Source organism: Phoxinus phoxinus, assembly GCF_949152265.1.
Source record: "Phoxinus phoxinus genome assembly, chromosome: 4".
Lineage (NCBI taxonomy): Eukaryota > Metazoa > Chordata > Actinopteri > Cypriniformes > Leuciscidae > Phoxinus > Phoxinus phoxinus.
Genome location: NC_136879.1, coordinates 31,474,806 through 31,499,350, shown reverse-complemented (window position 1 = coordinate 31,499,350; position 24,545 = coordinate 31,474,806). Strand labels below are relative to the sequence as shown.

General features: G+C 40.7%; 1 protein-coding gene across 4 annotated transcripts; it reads right to left on the bottom strand.

The window, feature by feature from the left end:
• Positions 1–114: 114 nt before the first annotated feature.
• Positions 115–23,675, bottom strand: hspa8b (heat shock protein family A (Hsp70) member 8b). 4 transcript variants are annotated; one of them, XM_079611407.1, is made up of 10 exons: positions 23,590–23,675; positions 6,692–6,905; positions 5,564–5,773; positions 4,403–4,608; positions 3,931–4,083; positions 2,170–2,725; positions 1,885–2,087; positions 1,588–1,786; positions 783–1,015; positions 115–704 (listed from the first exon to the last, which is right to left on the bottom strand). In XM_079611407.1, exons 3-10 carry the CDS (start codon positions 5,766–5,768, stop codon positions 507–509), a joined length of 1,953 nt encoding a protein of 650 aa, XP_079467533.1. In that variant the 5' UTR covers positions 5,769–5,773; positions 6,692–6,905; positions 23,590–23,675; the 3' UTR covers positions 115–506. The 4 variants fall into 4 exon arrangements, with proteins under 4 accessions (XP_079467533.1, XP_079467535.1, XP_079467534.1 ...); XM_079611409.1 differs by having other exon boundaries at positions 5,564–5,776; positions 23,590–23,632; XM_079611408.1 differs by lacking the exon at positions 23,590–23,675 and adding an exon at positions 23,236–23,561 and having other exon boundaries at positions 5,564–5,776.
• Positions 23,676–24,545: the final 870 nt, after the last annotated feature.

Genomic DNA, 24,545 nt, shown 5'->3' with positions numbered 1-24,545 from the left:
TAAAAAAAACTTACTGACCCCAAACTTTTAAACGCTAGTATATTTTTTCAGTTAAGAGTTGAATATTTCATACTTTGTGTAAAGTCTTTAAGGAAGAACTGAGAACACACTGCATTGACTTTGTGAACAGCAAATCCTTTATTGTCAGAAGTGTTAGACACAACAGGATGTGATGTATTTGCAGCAGCATTTTTAACAAGTTTAACACATGAACAAAAACATGCTGCGCAAAACAGCTACAAATAAAACTGGTTCTAAATGTGCAGGAGTTACACAAAAACTCACAGCTGGTCCAAATTAAAGCTGAGATGTTTTACATCAACAGCTACAAAGAAAACTGGTAATAAATGCTCACGAATTACACATCAACACACAACTGGACCAAATTAAAGCTTTGAGATGTTTACATCACAGAAACATGCAAAACAGAATAAAATGACTTATTAAAGTGCTCTGAAACAACACAGTAAGGTGCTCCACACAGTGAAATAATTTATCAGAATGATTTAATCAACTTCCTCAATGGTCGGCCCAGAGGATCCACCTCCACCAGGGGCACCTCCAGCGCCTGGGAAGCCTCCAGGCATGCCCTCTGGCATCCCACCAGGCATCCCACCAGCGCTCTGGTACAGCTTTGTGATGATAGGGTTGCACACCTTCTCTAGCTCCTTCTGCTGATGCTCAAACTCCTCCTTCTCAGCGGTCTATACAGAAATGACAAGATAAGTGAGTAAGTCCTACAGATGCATAAAGACCTCAGAGACAAAAGTTGAGGACCATACCTGGTTTTTGTCCAGCCAGCTTATGACCTCATTGCACTTGTCGAGGATCTTCTGCTTGTCCTCTTCACTAATCTTGCCTTGGAGTTTCTCATCTTCAACGGTGGATTTCATGTTGAAGGCGTAGGACTCTAGGCCATTCTTAGCAGAAACCTTTTCTCTTTGAACATCATCCTCAGACTTGTACTTCTCAGCTTCCTGCACCATGCGCTCAATGTCCTCCTTGCTTAGACGTCCTAGAAGAGTTTGATTAGGACCACTGATTAGGTTTCAAATAATTAATAGTAGTAAAAGTACAGTCACATGTACCGTTGCTCTATGTAATTTCACGGGAGAAATCCAGTAATTCCAATAAAAGAGTTTTGCGTGAGGGCGAAAAAGTTCCCATCGCAGATTTAGCTAATTTACAAGCCTTAACCATTAGAAAGCTGGTAGATGTGTGAGTGAATTCTATGTGAGCAGTGCTTCATACATCTCTACACAACTGAAAATAGATAAGGGCTGCCCTTAACTAGTAATCGTAAAGTTGCTACTTACGTTTCCAATGATAAGCCATTTTTGAGGTTGATGAATGATAGGCGAACGTTTGGATTTTCTAACGACCTGTCCCTAACGGACTGCATGGCATAGGCACAACGTTTTTTGTGCAACTAACCGACTAATAACATTTTTGGTCAATTAAGCCTCTTCTAATCAACTAACGATTAGTCGAATATGAGGGAGCAGCCTTACAACAGACCTTTTGCTTTTGCTGCAATTCCACTAATGTGACTGCACATTAAGAGACACTCAAGAAGTCAAGAGTTACCTTTGTCATTTGTGATGGTGATCTTGTTCTCCTTGCCGGTGCTCTTGTCTACAGCGGAGACATTCATGATGCCATTGGCATCAATGTCAAAGGTTACTTCAATCTGGGGGACGCCACGAGGAGCAGGAGGGATGCCTGTCAGCTCGAACTTTCCAAGCAAGTTATTGTCCTTAGTCATGGCTCTCTCACCCTCGTACACCTAGAAGAATTCAATTAAACATGAAACTTTGCAAGAAACTATGGACAAATAGTTTAATAAAAAACAAAAAAAAACAATGGACATCAGGTGTTGCTCACCTGAATGAGGACACCAGGCTGATTGTCTGAGTAGGTGGTGAACGTCTGTGTTTGTTTGGTTGGGATGGTAGTGTTACGTTTGATCAGGATGGTCATAACGCCACCAGCAGTCTCAATTCCCAAGGACAGAGGGGTAACGTCCAGGAGCAACAGGTCTTGGACATTCTCAGACTTGTCTCCAGACAAAATGGCTGCCTGGACAGCTGTAAAAGAGGAATTATGTCTATAATTCAAAAGACATTCACGAAAGAATAGGACATTCAGAAAGTAGTCCATTTTGATTACCTGCTCCATATGCAACAGCTTCATCCGGATTGATGCTCTTGTTCAGTTCCTTCCCATTGAAGAAATCCTGCAGGAGCTTTTGGATCTTTGGGATACGAGTGGACCCCCCGACAAGGACAATCTCATGAACCTGTGACTTGTCCATTTTAGCATCACGAAGGGATTTCTCTACCGGATCCAATGTGCCACGGAAGAGATCGGCATTGAGCTCTTCAAAACGAGCCCTGGTGATGGAAGTGTAGAAGTCGATTCCCTCATAAAGAGAGTCGATCTCAATACTGGCCTGAGTGCTGGAGGACAAAGTGCGTTTCGCCCTCTCGCATGCTGTGCGCAGCCGACGTACAGCCCTTTTGTTGTCGCTGATGTCTTTTTTGTATTTGCGCTTGAACTCAGAGATGAAATGGTTGACCATGCGATTGTCGAAGTCTTCTCCCCCAAGGTGAGTGTCTCCGGCTGTAGACTTGACCTCAAAGATGCCATCCTCAATGGTAAGAATGGACACATCAAAAGTGCCACCACCAAGATCGAAGATCAAGACATTTCTCTCAGAACCAACCTGGTATATGAAAAATAAATCAGTTTTATTCAAAAATCACTGCCTTTAAAGGCACCTAATTTGCTTTTTTGATCTGACCTTTCCTTTAGTGTAAAATAGCTATTTGTGCATGTAAATGATTTGTACGGTTACAAAAAACAAAGTCTAAGACAAATGGGAATATCTCTCCCACTTGCATCAAACATCTCCTCAGTTGGGAAAGTGATTTCGCCACGTCGAGGAGATGCTCACATCAGAGCCGGAGCCAGCAGAGCATTAAGAAGGGGTCTGAAGTAATGACAGGGGGTAATGAAATAACACAAAGTATCCCAGCTAGAAAAATATAAGTGGCCCATTCATGTATTTGTCGGACGGTAAAAAAAAAAAATCTGTCCGCTACTACAACTATTAGGGCCGGTTCACACAAACGCAGGTCAGTGGAACAAAATAAGACAACCTGAACAGCAACTGCTGACAAACAATAACAATACAATGAAATAATCAACTAAATGCAACCAATTATCTAGCCTTCTAAACATGAACAAATATTTCATATCTTTAGCCTACCCAGCAGAGCTGCATTATTTGTGGTGTGGGAAGATTCTTGTGTCAAATCAAATGTGCTTTTGTGAAACAGACTGTCCTTAATTAGATGTTTGCTATAGTAGCCTAATATTAATGCTAGAAACCCCATCCACTTGGAAATTGTGATTTTTTTTTAAATAGTCAATTCTATTTCATTATTAATATCTATTTTCACTTTCATCTTAAATGAGGGGGCAGGATAGTCCGGCTGAGTCCTTCACTCCCCAAGTGGTGCCGGCCCTGGCCGCCATCGAACTCGGGCTCAAAACAGTACAGCAATACCAATTTATATTAAATAATAATCATCTAATATTATGTACAGCTGCTCATGAAGCCTCGGGAGTTGAATCCCAATTATGGTAAGGTGCGTTACATTTCTGACCAGCAGTTGCCCAATCACAGCAGATTGGGTCAGCTGACCAATCAGAGTAGACTGGGTGTTTCAGAAGAGACAGGAAAAGAGACAAAGAAACAGGAGACTAAAACGGATGATTTCAGGCAGATGGTGACTAGAGTTTTTTATTATTATTACTTTAAATCATGTAAATGTATTCTTGAAGAAAATCAAATTGTGAACTTGTAAATAAGCATAATATCATGCACACTTTTATATTGCTATATTGTTAAAGTAACAATCTTACTTTCTTGTCCAGGCCATAGGCAATGGCAGCAGCAGTCGGTTCATTGATAATTCGTAGAACATTGAGACCAGAGATAGTCCCAGCATCCTTTGTGGCCTGGCGCTGAGAGTCATTGAAGTAAGCAGGTACCGTAACAACAGCATTCGTGATGGTCTGCAAAAACAGATTCATCCCTTTTGTGAAATGTAACATTGTGCAAGGTTTTGATTATTCTTACTGAAGTCATTCACTAAATCAGAAGGCCCTTTTCTCCACAAATGTTTAAGATGTGTTGCTCAAACAGGCCTTCATTCTCTAATATATTGCCATGTGTCAATTTGACAGGTTGAATGTCAACCTCTTCAGATCTACTACTGCAACATTTTCAACACCATTAATGCAAATACAGGTGTTTGTATAAAATTATGGACTCTTGGAAAACTTTTTTTTCAGTATGCCGAGTACGAGAGCAAGGTATTTGACAGAAACCTACTTTCCCAAGGTATGCCTCTGCAATTTCCTTCATCTTTGTTAGCACCATGGAAGAAATCTCCTCTGGGTAAAAGGCCTTGGTCTCCCCTTTGTATTCAACTTGAACTTTGGGGCGCGTGTTGTCATTTATAACAGTGAATGGCCAATGCTTCATGTCTGACTGTACAACAGTGTCATCAAACCTCCGTCCAATAAGCCTTTTTGCATCTAGAAAAACAAATATGGCAACAATCTCAGCAACTACATTGTGTCTTTATATAACTTTGAAAACATGAAAAAAACAGTAATGTCAGATACCATAATGGTGATACAATTAAACTGATGGTTATTTTCTGATAAATAAGCCGATGGTTATTTTCTGATAAATAAGCTGACAAATATGTTATGGCCAAAAAAAGATGAATGGCAAAAATGGATACAATTTTGCCTAAATTAAATAAATTAAAAAAGAAACTACCGTATATCAAATGCTAAATTTAGGCATCACACCATTATAATGTACAATATGACAAATTGATACTCATTTTGAGATTTGTCTACAATTGCTTAAAGGTAGGGTAGGTCAGAATTGTCTAAAAAAACTTTTATTCAAATTTGTTTAAACTGTCTTTATATACCAATACATAATTAAAATGCAAGTACTCTGAAATAGAGAGTATAAAAAACTGAGTGACTATAGTGTATTTAATCTTCAATAAACACAGCTCATTAATTCCATTCACTCCCACCTAAAAACGGGTGCGCAACTGCGCGCACGTGGGCAGAGCCAATAATAGCGGCGGTAGTCATGGCGACGGAGAGTGACAGTCGTGCAAGCCAATCACTTGTTTAGTCCCGAATGAAATTAATGAGCAGTGTTTTTGGAAGATTAAATACACTATAGTCACTCAATTTTTATACTCTCTTTTTCAAAGTACTTACATTTTAATTATGTATTGGTATATAAAGACAGTTTAAGCCAATTTGAAAAAAAGTTCTTTAGACAATTCTTACCTACACAACCTTTAATAGTGTTTTAATTATTATTAGTATTATTATTTTTTTTAAGTTAAATCTAACTGTAAAATTACAGGAAAAAGCATGCACAATTTAGTATCCAAAATCAGTCAATACAGGTCAATAAAAAAAATCTCAAATATATAGCATCCATAAAATCACTTACCAAAGACTGTATTGGTGGGGTTCATTGCTACTTGATTTTTGGCAGCATCTCCAATCAGCCTCTCGGAGTCTGTGAATGCTACATAACTTGGTGTGGTCCTGTTGCCCTGGTCATTGGCAATGATTTCAACTTTGCCATGCTGAAAGACCCCCACACAGGAGTAGGTGGTCCCTAGGTCAATGCCAACTGCTGGTCCTTTTGACATGGTTTCTGCTGGCAGCAAACAGACATTGATTATGGCAATGGTTAATATTCATTATGAAACAAAGTTTAGGCATTTAACCCAAGCCTTCCAAATAAGGGAAATATGTTTTGTTTATATCCTATTCATAGCTCAAATATATTTAACGTTGTGACTGTTCACTCAAAAGCTTTTCTGACTCACAAGACATAAGATCCTGTGGCCTGCATGAACAGAGCAGATCAGCTGTCACTGTGTTAAAGGATGCGACGTCAAACTCAAACAGAGCTGAGGAAAGCACTTCACAACAGCTTGATCATTCATTATGTTTCATTACTGATGATATTTTTACTTTACGATGTTTAAAGCACATTATTATTATTGACTAATTTCGTTCCGAACCTTTTTCTGGCTTTTTTTTATATATATTGTAACGTTACACTACATTTGTCAGACATAACAGCCTCAGAACCATTTACTATCATCTCATTTTGAGAAAATTACATTTTCCGTTTTGAGTGACCTATCCTATCCCTTATTAGGATAACTGACTACACCTGAGGGTAAGTCAAGGTTCAGTTTCCTCGTTTGCGCCACACTATTATGCAACATTCGTGATTGTGAAGAAATGGGAGTGTTTTCTGGAATCATCTAACGTAAGCTGGAATCATCCAGAACGCGCGCACGTACTCAACACTGCGAGGACGTTCAAATGTCATGAATTATTACAGCTCTAGAACATTCCATTCCACGCTATCGATGGTTAATAGGCTAACTGTTATGCAAATCGGGTGCACAAAACTATCAAAGTAATATGAGCGATTCAAATTGGTGGTCCATTTTGGAATATCTTGACTAGCATTAGCAGCTGTAAATTAGTTTATACATAATTATAATCCCAAACTCTTTTACTTTTAATGCGTAATAATAATCGTGATAATTCTCACCAGATAAAACGCGGACTCTGTCAATCACTTGCTGTGTCGTAGCTCAAAATGCGCGTGATCTCTCTGCAGCAGAACTGTCTGTGTGTGTGCTGTGCTGCTGTGCGGTAACGCGCTTTAAGACTTCCTGAGAGAACAGTCCAGAACCTGATGGAACCAGCGCAGCAGCCAATCACATCGCACGGTCGCTGAAGCGTTCAGAGATGCAGAATTCAGCCTATAACCAGAGCCCGTCTACGGAGAGCCTGTTCACTCCCTATTAAGTCCTATTGTACCGAATTTTGGTTGTAGTTCCACCAGAGTTCCACTGGGGGCGATCACCCCCGAGTGCAAAATGAATGGGAGTCTATGGGGCTAGACGGCTAAATTTGTCCCTTTCAGCCGATTGCCGTTGAGAAATCTCAGATTTGATTGTAGGTTTGGCAAGTTCAACATGGGTTATAGGTCGAAAATTGAATGAACGAGTACTTATGTCCTTTCGATTTCTTACAGGTTGAGTTGTTGTTGCCCATAACACGCTAGCATTCTGCTAATGAACGCTGATTGGTCAGTGAAGGACTGGTTACGACCAGAGATACCGCTTGATGGCATCATGGCATCCGAAGCGGGAACAGAATGTATTCTAGCAGAAACTCTTCTAGCACGTGTATTTACCTGTGTCAGCTGTGCTGGCGATGCCTCGAGAGAAAATAAAGTGCAGAGCGCGAAAGCACCACAGTGACTGAAGGATTGCCGTAAAGCAGTATCTCTGGTCGTACGATGTGTATGACGTCATTGACATTTTGAAAGACTTTTTAAAGCAAATAAGTGACTCTAAAAAATCTAACACCCAGCAATGTGCAATTTCTTTGCATCTCCTTTCGAATACAACATTCAAATTACTAGACAAAAAATTATATCTTGAGAAAAGTGGATTTTGAGGGGTATTGCTCCATAGACCTCCATTCATTCTGCACTCGTCCTGTGAGCGCCCTCATGTGGAATCAGAGTGGAACTGCAACCAGTCAGAAGCCGGAAGTGTAGCGAGAGTGAACCTTCTCCCCTTATTAGACATTCTCTGCTATAACACAACAGAATGTTCAGAAATAATAAAGTATCGATCCATGGAGTTCCAGAACATTCCCCAGGTGATTCAGAGTAGTTTTGCACTAATCAGAAATCCTGTCAAAATTGATGGTCATGGCAATGAAAACCTATTGGTCTGTTGGTGAACGATAAAGAAAATATATATTAAATATAGCTGCAAGCAGCGATTACGGGCCCAAGCCGGTGGCACCGCCACCCTGGTGCCTTTAGTTACACTAAAGGCACCGGGCTGGCGCTGCCACCGGCTTGGGCCCTCCATCGCTGCTTGCAGCTATATTTATTTATATATATATATATATATATATATATATATATATATATATATATATATAAAGCCGCCACCCTGTTGCCTTTCGGGTTCCTGTGCACGACGGGCAATAACGTAACCCCGCTTTGACTGTCGAGAAGAAGTCTGCTTTAGAGCTTGTATCAGTGTGAGTCTTTCTGCTCCCCTACAAACACACACAGAAAAGGGGGGGGGGGCTGTCTGTGTGTGTGCCCTCCCTCCTCCTCCCCCCCCCTCCCCCTCCTCCTCCAGTATCTCACTGGACTAACACACACACAGAGAGAGAATGGCAGGGGGAACTCTGTCAGAGAGAGACAAAACCACATTCAAACCAAAATATCTGACTTCCTGTTGGTCGGAGCTAATGACTGTAAATGAGAAAGATGTCCGGATCGATAAGCACAATATACAGACCGAGTTTTGTGACTGTAGGTAAAAATAACCCCCCCACTTTAGTCAAAAGTATCTTGAAAGTAACACACTTCCTGCTGCCAGTTGGTGGCGCTATAACTTTGACTCACAATAGCCACATCCATGTGATCGCCCTCTTACAACAAACACACTGCTGAAGTTTCATCAAGATCAATAAATGTATGAAGACGTTATAACACATTGTGTTTTTCTTTTCTCGCCATAACTTTGTTTCCTCGCCACGGCCAAACCGTTCGAGATATCAAAAATCCGTCCGCAATTTAGCGTCCTCAATGTCTTTACTTCATGCTGACTGAGTTTGGTGGCGATAGGATAATTTTTCTTGGAGGAGTATATCAAATTCCAGGGGCATGCGTTTTCATACAACCCATAATAGCCGACTTCCTGTTGGACTGGCGTAAAACTTAGAGCACGAAAGTTGTTCGGCCCGATGATATCTAAATGTGTACCGAGTTTCATATTATTACATGCAAACGTGTTTGATATATGGACCAAGTTTTTCGGACCACGTTCAAGGGGGCGCTGTTGAGCTCCCCTGCCACGCCCGGGTACCAGCTTCAGTCCGGCTCTAATGGCCGCAGGTTCTGACCTGTGTGCAAAGTTTCAAGAGTTTTCGAGCACGTTAAGGGCCCCAAAAGTGCCCGAGAAGTCCCACACAGCAGAGAAAGGGTTAAAATAAAGCCCCCCTCCTCTCTCACACACACAGACACTGAGAGAGACTGGCAAAATTCCCATCAAATCACATTCAAACCAAAATATCTGACTTCCTGTTGGTCGGAGCTAATGACTGTAAATTAGAAAGTTGTCCGGCTCGGGGAGATAAATATAAATACCGATTTTTGTTACTGTAGGTAAAACTAATACCCCATTTTTGACTAAAGGTGGCGCTACTGAGCCCCTCCACCGCGCCCGTTTCTGAAACTTCACACATGCCTAGTACCTAATAAATCTGATATGCATGTTGAGTTTCATGCAATTTGAAGCATGTTAAGAGCCTCAAATGCACCCAAAAAGAATATTAAAGTTTGATGCGTTGCCATGGCAACAGTATTTAAGATATCAATAATCCTTTCACAGGTCTACATCTGCCGTGTGTTTACATTATACAGATGAAGTTTGAAGCAAATCGGGTAAAAATAAGAGGGTGATTTCAAAGCATTTTGAAAGTGACACACTTCCTGCTGCCAGTTGGTGGCGCTATAACTTTGACTCACAATAGTCACATCCATGTGATCGGCCTCTTACAACAAACACACTGCTGAAGTTTCATCAAGATCAGTTAATGTATGAGGATGTTATAACACACTTCCTGTTTCCAATATTCGCCATAAATTCGTTTCCTCGCCACGGCCAAACCGTTCGAGATATCAAAAATCCCCTCGCAATTTAGCATCCTCCATGTCTGGACTTCATGCACACCGAGTTTCGTGGTCATCCGATGAATTCTCTAGGACAAGTGTTTCAAATGCCAGAACATGCGTTTCCATCCAGCCCATAATAACCGACTTCCTGTTGGACTGGCGTAAAACTTAGAGCACGAAAGTTGTTCGGCCCGATGAGATCTATATGTGTACCGAGTTTCATATTATTACATGCAAGCGTGTTTGAGATATGGACATGTTTTTGAATCCCATTCCAGGGGGCGCTGGCGAGCCCCCCTGCCACGCCCGGGTCCCAGCTTCAGTCGGGCCCTGATGGCCGCAGGTTCTGACATTTGTGCAAAGTTTCAAGAGTTTTTGAGCACGTTAAGGCCCCCAAAAGTGCCCAAAAGGTAGTAAAATAATAATAATAATAATAATAATAAAATATATATATATATATATATATATATATATATATATATATAAATAAATATAGCTGCAAGCAGCGATTACGGGCCCAAGCCGGTGGCACCGCCACCCCGGTGCCTTTAGTTGCACTAAAGGCACCAGGGTGGCGGTGCCACCGGCTTGGGCCCTCCATCGCTGCTTGCAGCTATATTTATTTATATATATATATATATATATATATATATATATATATATATATATATATAAACCGCCACCCCGGTGCCTTTAGGGTTCTTGTGCACAACGGGCAATAACGTATCTCCGCTTTAGAGCTTGCATCAGTGTGGGTTCTGCAAAAGTGCGCATCGAGGGCGTGAGCACCGTTCTGAAACCTAAAATGAAAAATTAGACACCCTACAGTTTCATGGACTTAACGGACACATGAAATCAGCAGCCATTGTAAGTACACAAGACCAAAAATTCATATGAAGTGTGGTATATATATATATTAATTTTTTTAAGGGACAAGACAGATCATTTGACTTGCCTGACCTGATTAGAACAGTGAAAAAATGTAAATAAAAAATGGGTTGTGCAAAAAGGCGCATTTTTTGCTAGATTTTTTAAAAAGTTTAAATATATCAAAACAGAAAGATTTTTTTACATTTAAAAGCGTGCAATGAAAAACAGGAATAGGGGAGGGGAATGACCGACAGAGAGAGACAGAGAACTTTTGAAACTAAAAAAATAACATCCTAACTTTGACAGAAAGTAGTCTTTGATAATGTTTAAATATACATAAAAATGCAGCATTGAATTAATTGAAATTAGTGTACTTTAAAACACTTGTTTAAAAGAAAAAACACATTTATACATAGTATAAAACACTAGATGGCACAATATACCTATTTTTAATAGTCTTTCTGCCCCCCTCCCCACACAGACAAACACAGGAGGGGCTGTCTGTGTGTGTGGCTGCGATGTCAAGATTGCAGTGTGTGTGTGTGTGTGTGTGTGTGTGTGTGTGTGTGTGTGTGTGTGTGTGTGTGTGTGTGTGTGTGTGTGTGTGTGTGTGTGTGTGTGTGTGTGTGTGTGTGTATGAGGATCGATCGAAAAATGGAGACATAAAAACATACTCCGTCATTTTGTTCATACAGGACATCATTCAAACTGCTAAGTGTTTCCTTATATTTGTGTACACCAAAATCACACACACACACACACACACACACACACACACACACACACACACACACACACACACACACACACACACACACACACACACACAACAATGTTGACTGTTTTTGTTCTGTTTCAGCAGCGAAAATAGTTAAACAAAGATCACAGCAGAACCATCGCGCATCTCAATGTTTTTTCATTAGTGAATGATTCCGCATTTTGAAAGAATCGCTTGACTCAAAGATTCAATGATCAATCCATAAAGATCTGTGTCATTCATGAATGATTCAGTCGTTCGAACGACTCGTTTGAACGAATGAATCAATGACTCGCTCATTAAGACGGTCGCCTGGCGACACCTATAGGAGGTTTAGTGTTATGTTTAAAAGTAGCCTTTCATTCTTTGCAACGATCGTTAATTAACTTATATTTCAAACAATCTTAAAACATTATTTAATGCATTGTTATTTTTCAGTGTAAAATATTTAATTTGATCAGCCACAGGGTAGGCTAACAGTCCTATAGTGTCTTATTATTCTAAATAATTTAATTTATTGATCAAATTTAGAAATTAAAAATGAACTATGAAGCATACATTTAATAAGAGTAGGGTGTGACTAGGTATAGATATTACAATATACAGATATTCAAATATAGTGGGCACTAGCCTATTAAAACCTGAACGTGTCCGCTTAATAAATCGTGAGCTGAATGAGTCGCAGCAAACATCAGCACAAGGAGTCCAATTTCATTAATCATGGGTGAAAAGCTGACTGAAAAGATTAAGAATAATAGGCTATTGAACACGCAATTCAAGCAATCCCACCCCCGAAATGGCGCTATGTTTAAAATTAAACTAAATGCTCACGGCTGCACGGGCAATAGCGCGTTCACGGCGAGGAACGAGCAGAACAGAGTGAATGTGTTTTAGTTCATTCATACTGGACGTCCAGTACTTACTTTGGCTTTTAAGTTAGCGATTTAAAAGCCCCCGCTTTAATTGCACATCGATTAACCGGTAGGAAAATATTCTAACAGTCACTAATATATTTATATATAAATACAATATACAATGGGCCTACCCGATTTTGACCACAAGAGGGCAGTATTGCCCTATGTATGACTTATTTTTTGACTAAAAAGTGCATTCTGGCTGTTTTTTTAACTTATACATAATTCTTAAATTGAAATAAAAGAACAAAATGGGTTTAGTTCTGATATTTGTATACTTTTATATAGAAATAAATGGTGTATAATAATTTTTTTAGAAAATATGAGGCTTTTAGTGTTTCCTTTTTTGGACATTACTTTAATCCCTCACCATAGCAAAACCGTTTGAGATATTTAATATCCGTTCACAATTTAGCATCTTTAATGTATTTTCATCATGTTGAAAAAGTTTGGTGTGAATAAAATAAACCACCGCTAAAAACTCGGAGTCTAAAATATACCAGAACTCACATTCAAACCAAAATATCTGACTTCCTGTTGGTCGGAGCTAATGAGTGTAAATTAGAAAGTTTTCCGGATCGAAGAGAAGAATATACGTACCGAGTTTGGTTACTGTAGGTAAAACTAATACCCCATTTTTGACTAAAGGTGGCGCTACTGAGCCCCTCCACCGCGCCCGTTTCTGAAACTTCACACATGCCTAGTACCTAATAAATCTGATATGCATGTTGAGTTTCATGCAATTTGAAGCATGTTAAGAGCCTCAAATGCACCCAAAAAGAATATTAAAGTTTGATGCGTTGCCATGGCAACAGTATTTAAGATATCAATAATCCTTTCACAGGTCTACATCTGCCGTGTGTTTACATTATACAGATGAAGTTTGAAGCAAATCGGGTAAAAATAAGAGGGTGATTTCAAAGCATTTTGAAAGTGACACACTTCCTGCTGCCAGTTGGTGGCGCTATAACTTTGACTCACAATAGTCACATCCATGTGATCGGCCTCTTATAACAAACACACTGCTGAAGTTTCATCAAGATCAGTTAATGTATGAGGATGTTATAACACACTTCCTGTTTCCAATATTCGCCATAAATTCGTTTCCTCGCCACGGCCAAACCGTTTGAGATATCAAAAATCCCCTCGCAATTTATCATCCTCCATGTCTTGACTTCATGCACACCGAGTTTCGTGGTCATCCGATGAATTCTCTAGGACAAGTGTTTCAAATGCCAGAACATGCGTTTCCATACAGCCCATAATAACCGACTTCCTGTTAGACTGGCGTAAAACTTAGAGCACGAAAGTTGTTCGGCCCGATGAGATCTATATGTGTACCGAGTTTCATATTATTACATGCAAGCGTGTTTGAGATATGGACATGTTTTTGAATCCCATTCCAGGGGGCGCTGGCGAGCCCCCCTGCCACGCCCGGGTCCCAGCTTCAGTCGGGCCCTGATGGCCGCAGGTTCTGACATTTGTGCAAAGTTTCAAGAGTTTTTGAGCACGTTAAGGCCCCCATAAGTGCCCAAAAGGTAGTAATATAATAATAATAAAGAAGAAGAAGAAGAATAAAATATAGCTGCAAGCAGCGATTACGGGCCCAAGCCGGTGGCACCGCCACCCCGGTGCCTTTAGTTGCACTAAAGGCACCAGGGTGGCGGTGCCACCGGCTTGGGCCCTCCATCGCTGCTTGCAGCTATATTTATTTATATATATATATATATATATATATATATATATATATATATATATATATATATATATATATAAACCGCCACCCCGGTGCCTTTAGGGTTCTTGTGCACAACGGGCAATAACGTATCTCCGCTTTAGAGCTTGCATCAGTGTGGGTTCTGCAAAAGTGCGCATCGAGGGCGTGAGCACCGTTCTGAAACCTAAAATGAAAAATTAGACACCCTACAGTTTCATGGACTTAACGGACACATGAAATCAGCAGCCATTGTAAGTACACAAGACCAAAAATTCATATGAAGTGTGGTATATATATATATTAATTTTTTTAAGGGACAAGACAGATCATTTGACTTGCCTGACCTGATTAGAACAGTGAAAAAATTTAAATAAAAAATGGGTTGTGCAAAAAGGCGCATTTTTTGCTAGATTTTTTAAAAAGTTTAAATATATCAAAACAGAAAGATTTTTTTACATTTAAAAGCGTGCAATGAAAAACAGGAATAGGGGAGGGGAATGACCGACAGAGAGAGACAGAGAACTTTTGAAACTAAAAAAATAACATCCTAACTTTGACAGAAAGTAGTCTTTGATAATGTTTAAATATACATAAAAATGCAGCATTGAATTAATTGAAATTAGTGTACTTTAAAACACTTGTTTAAAAGAAAAAACACATTTATACATAGTATAAAACACTAGATGGCACAATATACCTATTTTTAATAGTCTTTCTGCCCCCCTCCCCACACAGACAAACACAGGAGGGGCTGTCTGTGTGTGTGGCTGCGATGTCAAGATTGCAGTGTGTGTGTGTGTGTGTGTGTGTGTGTGTGTGTGTGTGTGTGTGTGTGTGTGTGTGTGTGTGTGTGTGTGTGTGTGTGTGTGTGTGTGTGTGTGTATGAGGATCGATCGAAAAATGGAGACATTTGGAGACAAAAAAAACATACTCCGTCATTTTGTTCATACAGGACATCATTCAAACTGCTAAGTGTTTCCTTATATTTGTGTACACCAAAATCACACACACACACACACACACACACACACACACACACACACACACACACACACACACACACACAACAATGTTGACTGTTTTTGTTCTGTTTCAGCAGCGAAAATAGTTAAACAAAGATCACAGCAGAACCATCGCGCATCTCAATGTTTTTTCATTAGTGAATGATTCCGCATTTTGAAAGAATCGCTTGACTCAAAGATTCAATGATCAATCCATAAAGATCTGTGTCATTCATGAATGATTCAGTCGTTCGAACGACTCGTTTGAACGAATGAATCAATGACTCGCTCATTAAGACGGTCGCCTGGCGACACCTATAGGAGGTTTAGTGTTATGTTTAAAAGTAGCCTTTCATTCTTTGCAACGATCGTTAATTAACTTATATTTCAAACAATCTTAAAACATTATTTAATGCATTGTTATTTTTCAGTGTAAAATATTTAATTTGATCAGCCACAGGGTAGGCTAACAGTCCTATAGTGTCTTATTATTCTAAATAATTTAATTTATTGATCAAATTTAGAAATTAAAAATGAACTATGAAGCATACATTTAATAAGAGTAGGGTGTGACTAGGTATAGATATTACAATATACAGATATTCAAATATAGTGGGCACTAGCCTATTAAAACCTGAACGTGTCCGCTTAATAAATCGTGAGCTGAATGAGTCGCAGCAAACATCAGCACAAGGAGTCCAATTTCATTAATCATGGGTGAAAAGCTGACTGAAAAGATTAAGAATAATAGGCTATTGAACACGCAATTCAAGCAATCCCACCCCCGAAATGGCGCTATGTTTAAAATTAAACTAAATGCTCACGGCTGCACGGGCAATAACGCGTTCACGGCGAGGAACGAGCAGAACAGAGTGAATGTGTTTTAGTTCATTCATACTGGACGTCCAGTACTTACTTTGGCTTTTAAGTTAGCGATTTAAAAGCCCCCGCTTTAATTGCACATCGATTAACCGGTAGGAAAATATTCTAACAGTCACTAATATATTTATATATAAATACAATATACAATGGGCCTACCCGATTTTGACCACAAGAGGGCAGTATTGCCCTATGTATGACTTATTTTTTGACTAAAAAGTGCATTCTGGCTGTTTTTTTAACTTATACATAATTCTTAAATTGAAATAAAAGAACAAAATGGGTTTAGTTCTGATATTTGTATACTTTTATATAGAAATAAATGGTGTATAATAATTTTTTTAGAAAATATGAGGCTTTTAGTGTTTCCTTTTTTGGACATTACTTTAATCCCTCACCATAGCAAAACCGTTTGAGATATTTAATATCCGTTCACAATTTAGCATCTTTAATGTATTTTCATCATGTTGAAAAAGTTTGGTGTGAATAAAATAAACCACCGCTAAAAACTCGGAGTCTAAAATATACCAGAACTCACATTCAAACCAAAATATCTGACTTCCTGTTGGTCGGAGCTAATGAGTGTAAATTAGAAAGTTTTCCGGATCGAAGAGAAGAATATACGTACCGAGTTTGGTTACTGTAGGTAAAACTAATACCCCATTTTTGACTAAAGGTGGCGCTACTGAGCCCCTCCACCGCGCCCGTTTCTGAAACTTCACACATGCCTAGTACCTAATAAATCTGATATGCATGTTGAGTTTCATGCAATTTGAAGCATGTTAAGAGCCTCAAATGCACCCAAAAAGAATATTAAAGTTTGATGCGTTGCCATGGCAACAGTATTTAAGATATCAATAATCCTTTCACAGGTCTACATCTGCCGTGTGTTTACATTATACAGATGAAGTTTGAAGCAAATCGGGTAAAAATAAGAGGGTGATTTCAAAGCATTTTGAAAGTGACACACTTCCTGCTGCCAGTTGGTGGCGCTATAACTTTGACTCACAATAGTCACATCCATGTGATCGGCCTCTTATAACAAACACACTGCTGAAGTTTCATCAAGATCAGTTAATGTATGAGGATGTTATAACACACTTCCTGTTTCCAATATTCGCCATAAATTCGTTTCCTCGCCACGGCCAAACCGTTTGAGATATCAAAAATCCCCTCGCAATTTATCATCCTCCATGTCTTGACTTCATGCACACCGAGTTTCGTGGTCATCCGATGAATTCTCTAGGACAAGTGTTTCAAATGCCAGAACATGCGTTTCCATACAGCCCATAATAACCGACTTCCTGTTAGACTGGCGTAAAACTTAGAGCACGAAAGTTGTTCGGCCCGATGAGATCTATATGTGTACCGAGTTTCATATTATTACATGCAAGCGTGTTTGAGATATGGACATGTTTTTGAATCCCATTCCAGGGGGCGCTGGCGAGCCCCCCTGCCACGCCCGGGTCCCAGCTTCAGTCGGGCCCTGATGGCCGCAGGTTCTGACATTTGTGCAAAGTTTCAAGAGTTTTTGAGCACGTTAAGGCCCCCATAAGTGCCCAAAAGGTAGTAATATAATAATAATAAAGAAGAAGAAGAAGAATAAAATATAGCTGCAAGCAGCGATTACGGGCCCAAGCCGGTGGCACCGCCACCCTGGTGCCTTTAGTTACACTAAAGGCACCGGGCTGGCGCTGCCACCGGCTTGGGCCCTCCATCGCTGCTTGCAGCTATATTTATTTATATATATATATATATATATATATATATATATATATATATATATATATATATATATATATATATATATATATATATATATAAAAAGCCGCCACCCCGTTGCCTTTCGGGTTCCTGTGCACGACGGGCAATAACGTAACCCCGCTTTGACTGTCGAGAAGAAGTCTGCTTTAGAGATTGCATCAGTGTGAGTCTTTCTGCTCCCCTCCAAACACACACAGAAAAGGGGGGGGGCTTTCTGTGTGTGTGCCCTCCCTCCCTCCCCACACACACACACACACACACACACACACACACACACAGAGAATGGCAGGGGGAACTCTGTCAGAGAGAGACAAAACCACATTCAAACCAAAATATCTGACTTCCTGTTGGTCGGAGCTAATGACTGTAAATGAGAAAGTTGTCCGGATCGATAAGCACAATTTACATACCGAGTTTTGTGACTGTAGGTAAAAATAACCCACCCACTTTAGTCAAAAGTATCTTGAAAGTAACACACTTCCTGCTGCCAGTTGGTGGCGCTATAACTTTGACTCACAATAGTCACATCCATGTGATCGCCCTCTTACAACAAACACACTGCTAAAGTTTCATCAAGATCAATAAATGTATGAAGACGTTATAACACATTGTGTTTTTCTTTTCTCGCCATAACTTCGTTTCCTCGCCACGGCCAAACCGTTCGAGATATCAAAAATCCGTCCGCAATTTACCGTCCTCAATGTCTTGACTTCATGCTGACCGAGTTTGGTGGCGATAGGATAATTTTTCTTGGACGAGTATATCAAATTCCAGGGGCATGCATTTTCATACAGCCCATAATAGCCGACTTCCTGTTGGACTGGCGTAAAACTTAGAGCACGAAAGTTGTTCGGCCCGATTAAATCTATATGTGTACCGGGTTTCATATTATTACATGCAAACGTGTTTGATATATGGACCAAGTTTTTCGGACCACGTTCAAGGGGGCGCTGTTGAGCTCCCCTGCCACGCCCGGGTACCAGCTTCAGCCCAGCCCTGATGGCTGCAGGTTCTGACCTGTGTGCAAAGTTTCAAGAGTTTTCGAGCACGTTAAGGGCCCCAAAAGTGCCCGAGAAGTCCCACACAGCAGAGAAAGGGTTAAAATAAAGCCCCCCTCCTCTCTCACACACACAGACACTGAGAGAGACTGGCAAAATTTCCATCAAATCACATTCAAACCAAAATATCTGACTTCCTGTTGGTCGGAGCTAATGACTGTAAATTAGAAAGTTGTCCGGCTCGGGGAGATAAATATAGATACCGATTTTTGTTACTGTAGGTAAAACTAATACCCCATTTTTGACTAAAGGTGGCGCTACTGAGCCCCTCCACCGCGCCCGTTTCTGAAACTTCACACATACCTAGTACCTAATAAATCTGATATGCATGTTGAGTTTCATGCAATTTGAAGCATGTTAAGAGCCTCAAATGCACCCAAAAAGAATATAACAGTTTAAAGCGTTGCCATGGCAACAGTATTTAAGATATCAATAATTCTTTCACAGGTCTACATCTGCCGTGTGTTTACATTATACACATAAAGTTTGAAGCAAATCGGGTAAAAATAAGAGGGTGAATTCAAAGCATTTTGAAAGTGACACACTTCCTGCTGCCAGTTGGTGGCGCTATAACTTTGACTCACAATAGTCACATCCATGTGATCGGCCTCTTACAACGAACACACTGCTGAAGTTTCATCAAGATCAATTAATGTATGAGGATGTTATAACACACTTCCTGTTTCCAATATTCGCCATAAATTCGTTTCCTCGCCACGGCCAAACCGTTCGAGATATCAAAAATCCCCTCGCAATTTTTCATCCTCCATGTCTTGACTTCATGCACACCGAGTTTCGTGGTGATTGGTTGAATCGTCTAGGAGGAGTATTTTAAATTCCATTGCATGTGTTTTTTAAACTACGCCAAATAGCCGACTTCCTGTTGGGCTGGGGTAAAAAGTCAGAGCACGAAGGATATATGAACCGATGAGATCTATAAGTGTACCGAGTTTCATATTATTACACGCAAGCGTGTTTGATTTATGGACCAAGTTTTCGGACCGCGTTCCAGGGGGCGCTGTCGAGCCCCCCTGCCACGCCCGGGTCCCAGCTTCAGTCCGGCTCTAATGGCCGCGGGTTCTGACATTTGTGCAAAGTTTCAAGAGTTTTTGAGCACGTTAAGGCCCCCAAAAGTGCCCAAAAGGTAGTAATATAATAATAATAAATAATAATAAATAATAAATAATAAAGAAGAATAATCCGAAGGAAAACAATAGGGCCTTCGCCTTTTCAAGGCTTGGGCCCTAATAATAATCCCAAGAAAAACAATAGGGCCTTCGCCTTTTCAAGGCTTGGGCCCTAATAATAATCCGAAGAAAAACAATAGGGCCTTCGCCTTTTCAAGGCTTGGGCCCTAATTAAATAAAAATATAGCTGCAAGCAGCGATTACGGGCCCAAGCCGGTGGCACCGCCACCCCGGTGCCTTTAGTTGCACTAAAGGCACCAAGGTGGCGGTGGCACCGGCTTGGGCCCTCCATCGCTGCTTGCAGCTATATTTATTTATATATATATATATATATATATATATATATATATATATATATATATATATATATATATATAAAAACCGCCACCCCGGTGCCTTTAGGGTTCCTGTGCACGACGGGCAATGACGTAACTCCGCTTTGACTGTCGAGAAGAAGTCTGCTTTAGAGCTTGCATCAGTGTGGGTTCTGCAAAAGTGCGCATCGAGGGCACATATCAACCACAAAGTATGCGTGAACACCCTTCTGAAACCTAAAATAAAAAATTAGACACCCTACAGTCTCATGGACTTAACGGTAACGGACACATGAAATCAGCAGCCATTGTAAGTACACAAGACCAAAAATTCATATGAAGTGTGGTATATATATTCATTGAAATTACTGTACTTTAAAATACTTGTTTAAAAGAAAAAAACACATGTATACATAGTATAAAACACTAGATGGCACAATATACCTATTTTTAATAGAGTCTTTCTGCCCCCCTCCCCACACACACAGAGACAGGGGGCTGTCTGTGTGTGTGCCCTCCCTCCCCTCCCCACACAGACACACACGGGGGGGGGGGGGGGGGGGGAGTGTCAGACAGACAGACAGACACACACACACACACACACACACAATGGCAGGGGGAACTCTGTCGGAGAGAGACAAAACCACATTCAAACCAAAATATCTGACTTCCTGTTGGTCGGAGCTAATGACTGTAAATGAGAAAGTTGTCCGGCTCGATAAGCACAATATACATACCGAGTTTTGTGACTGTAGGTAAAAATAACCCCCCCACTTTAGTCAAAAGCATCTTGAAAGTAACACACTTCCTGCTGCCAGTTGGTGGCGCTATAACTTTGACTCACATTAGTTACATCCATGTGATCGCCCTCTTACAAAAAACACACTACTGAAGTTTCATCAAGATCAGTTAATGTATGAAGACGTTATAACACATCGTGTTTCTCTTTTCTCGCCATAAATTAGTTTCCTCGCCACGGCCAAACCGTTCGAGATATCAAAAATCCATCCGCAATTTAGCATCCTCAATGTCTTGACTTCATGCTGACCGAGTTTGGTGAAGATCAAATTAAATTTCTTGGAGGAGTATATAAAATTCCAGGGGCGTGCGTTTTCATACAACCCATAATAGCCGACTTCCTGTTGGGCTGGCGTAAAACTTAGAGCACGAAAGTTGTTCGGCCCGATGAGATCTATATGTGTACCGAGTTTCATACTAATTCATGCAATATTCAGTTTGATATATGGACCAAGTTTTCGGACCCCGTTAAAGGGGGCGCTGTTGAGCCCCCTTGCCACGCCCGGGTACCAGCTTCAGCCCGGCCCTGATGGCCGCAGGTTCTGACCTGTGTGCAAAGTTTCAAGAGTTTTCGAGCACGTTAAGGGCCCCAAAAGTGCCCGAGAAGTCCCACACAGCAGAGAAAGGGTTAAAATAAAGCCCCCCCTCCTCTCTCACACACACAGACACTGAGAGAGACTGGCAAAATTCCCATCAAATCACATTCAAACCAAAATATCTGACTTCCTGTTGGTCGGAGCTAATGACTGTAAATTAGAAAGTTGTCCGGCTCGGGGAGAAAAATATAAATACCGATTTTTGTTACTGTAGGTAAAACTAATACCCCATTTTTGACTAAAGGTGGCGCTACTGAGCCCCTTACCACGCCCGTTTCTGAAACTTTGCACAAGTGTACTAGGCAATAAATTTAAAGTGTCTGTCGAGTTTCATGCAATTTCAAGCATGTTAAGAGTCTCAAAAACGTTAAAAAAGAATATTAAAGTTTGATGCGTTGCCATGGCAACAGTATTTAAGATATCAATAATCCTTTCACAGGTCTACATCTGCTGTGTGTTTACATTATACACATAAAGTTTAAAGCAAATCGGGTAAAAATAAGAGGGTGATTTTAAAGCATTTTGAAAGTGACACACTTCCTGCTGCCAGTTGGTGGCGCTATAACTTTGACTCACAATAGTCACATCCATGTGATGGGCCTCTTACAGCGAACACACTGCTGAAGTTTCATCCAGATCAATTAATGTATGAGGATGTTATAACACACTTCCTGTTTCCAATATTCGCCATAAATTTGTTTCCTCGCCACGGCCAAACCGTTCGAGATATCAAAAATCCCCTGGCAATTTTTCATCCTCCATGTCTTGACTTCATGCACACCGAGTTTCGTGGCGATTGGTTGAATTTTCTAGGAGGAGTATTTCAAATGCCAGAACATGCGTTTTTAAACTACCCTAAATAGCCGACTTCCTGTTGGGCTGGCGTAAAAAGTAAAAGCACGAAGGATATATGAACCGATGAGATCTATAAGTATATCGATTTTCATATTATTACATGCAAGCGTGTTTGATTTATGGACCAAGTTTTCGGACCCCGTTCCAGGGGGCGCTGTCGAGCCCCCCTGCCACGCCCGGGTACCAGCTTCAGTCCGGCTCTAATGGCCGCGGGTTCTGACCCGTGTGCAAAGTTTCAAGAGTTTTTGAGCACGTTAAGAGACCCAAAAGTGCCCGAATAGTCGTAAGAAAAATAATAATAATAATAATAATAATCCGAAGGAAAACAATAGGGCCTTCGCCTTTTCAAGGCTTGGGCCCTAATAAGAAGAGAGAACAGACATAGGCCTACACTGTTTCTAAAGCTAGTGATTAATCGAAAAACACAGTTCCCTCTAGCAGCATTTTACTCCACTGTCGTCTTTGTTTCCCATTTCTAAAAACCAGACGACGGTCGCAACAAAACCCCGTGATTAGAAATACAATCCTTTATGATAATACATCCTTAAGTTACAAGTAGCCTACAACGAAACACTTTTCTTAACATATAAGTTACAGGATTTGTCACATTGAGAATGCAGGAGCTTAACGTTACTGGCAGGGGATGGCGCTGTTGTTACGCTATGCGGTTACCTCCTCAGGTCAGCTCTTTTTCTGTTCGCGAACGGTGCAGTAATCTAATCTCTTTTGTTGTTACTGAAACACACTAATATGTAGTATATGAGCTGTACGTGTCTCATTTAGGCTGCGTTCTCCGGAAGTTGCATGTCGGTTGCATCCGTCATTGAGGCTGCTTCATTTCAGTAAACTGACCACCATGCACCATTCCAAAGTCATTAATAAATGACAACAAGTTACGCTTCACTGGAATAACGGTTAATTTTATAATGGTTAGCTACTGTTCGGACTGTTATCCGGAGGACGCAGCCTTCGAAATGAAGAATAGCCTAGGTAGGCCTAAATAAATTTGAGACACATACCTGTTACCCAGCCTTTTTGTTTACTGGTGTTTTCCAGCACTGCTCCTGCTCTATCCCACACGAGACGTCACGCCCCCTTAAATAGTGTCAGAAAGAGGGAAGCCCTTCTGTCATCACATAGTTTATTTCGGGTAACCCCCAAATAATTTGCTACAGGAGGAGCTATTCCCTCCTCCCCAGTACCTACTGCATCCTTTCCTAAACCTTGAGATGGGCCTACTCCTGTTGGAAAGCTGAAACCCTATAAAATAAGATGTTTATTTATTAAGAATTTGATTTCTATTCCACCTGTAATTTAGGCTTCTTTTTGAATAATTTGTGTGTTAACCTTAATGGGGGGGAAAATCGGGTCTTTACTGCAGAAATTATTTCTCACAAATAAAGTGAAAGAAATTTCATTTTAAGCTCATAGTTCTATTCCCTTAAAGGAACACTCCACCGTTTTTTTAAATAGGGGTTATTTGCCGTCTCCCCTACATTTAGATAGGTGGGCAAAAGGATTTTTGTCTCAGTGCATGGATTGTCTTAGTTTGGCAGCGCCGCCGCTAGATTAGCTTAGCATAATGAATGGAATCATTTGTTGCCAAATAGCATGTCGTGTGTAAAAGTGATCCATAAAAATAAAAATAAACTTCTTGTGGCCTGCATATTCACAACCTCGCTCGCCCATTGGCTGTGCTGCGGCAACTGCACATCCTATGGCTAAGCGCCTCTGACGCGCGAACCAATCAGGAGACTTGGCGCCATAATACAACACTCCCCCAGGCGAGTGGTCTCTCAACCCACAGACAGTGCTTCTGATATGGAGTGTTTTCGGAAGTCAACACTTACTGCAGATAAGGCGATTTCAGCGTCTCGCTCGCCCATTGGCTGTGCTGCGGCAACTGCACATCCTATGGCTAAGCGCCTCTGACGCGCGAACCAATCAGGAGACTTGGCGCCATAATACAACACTCCCCCAGG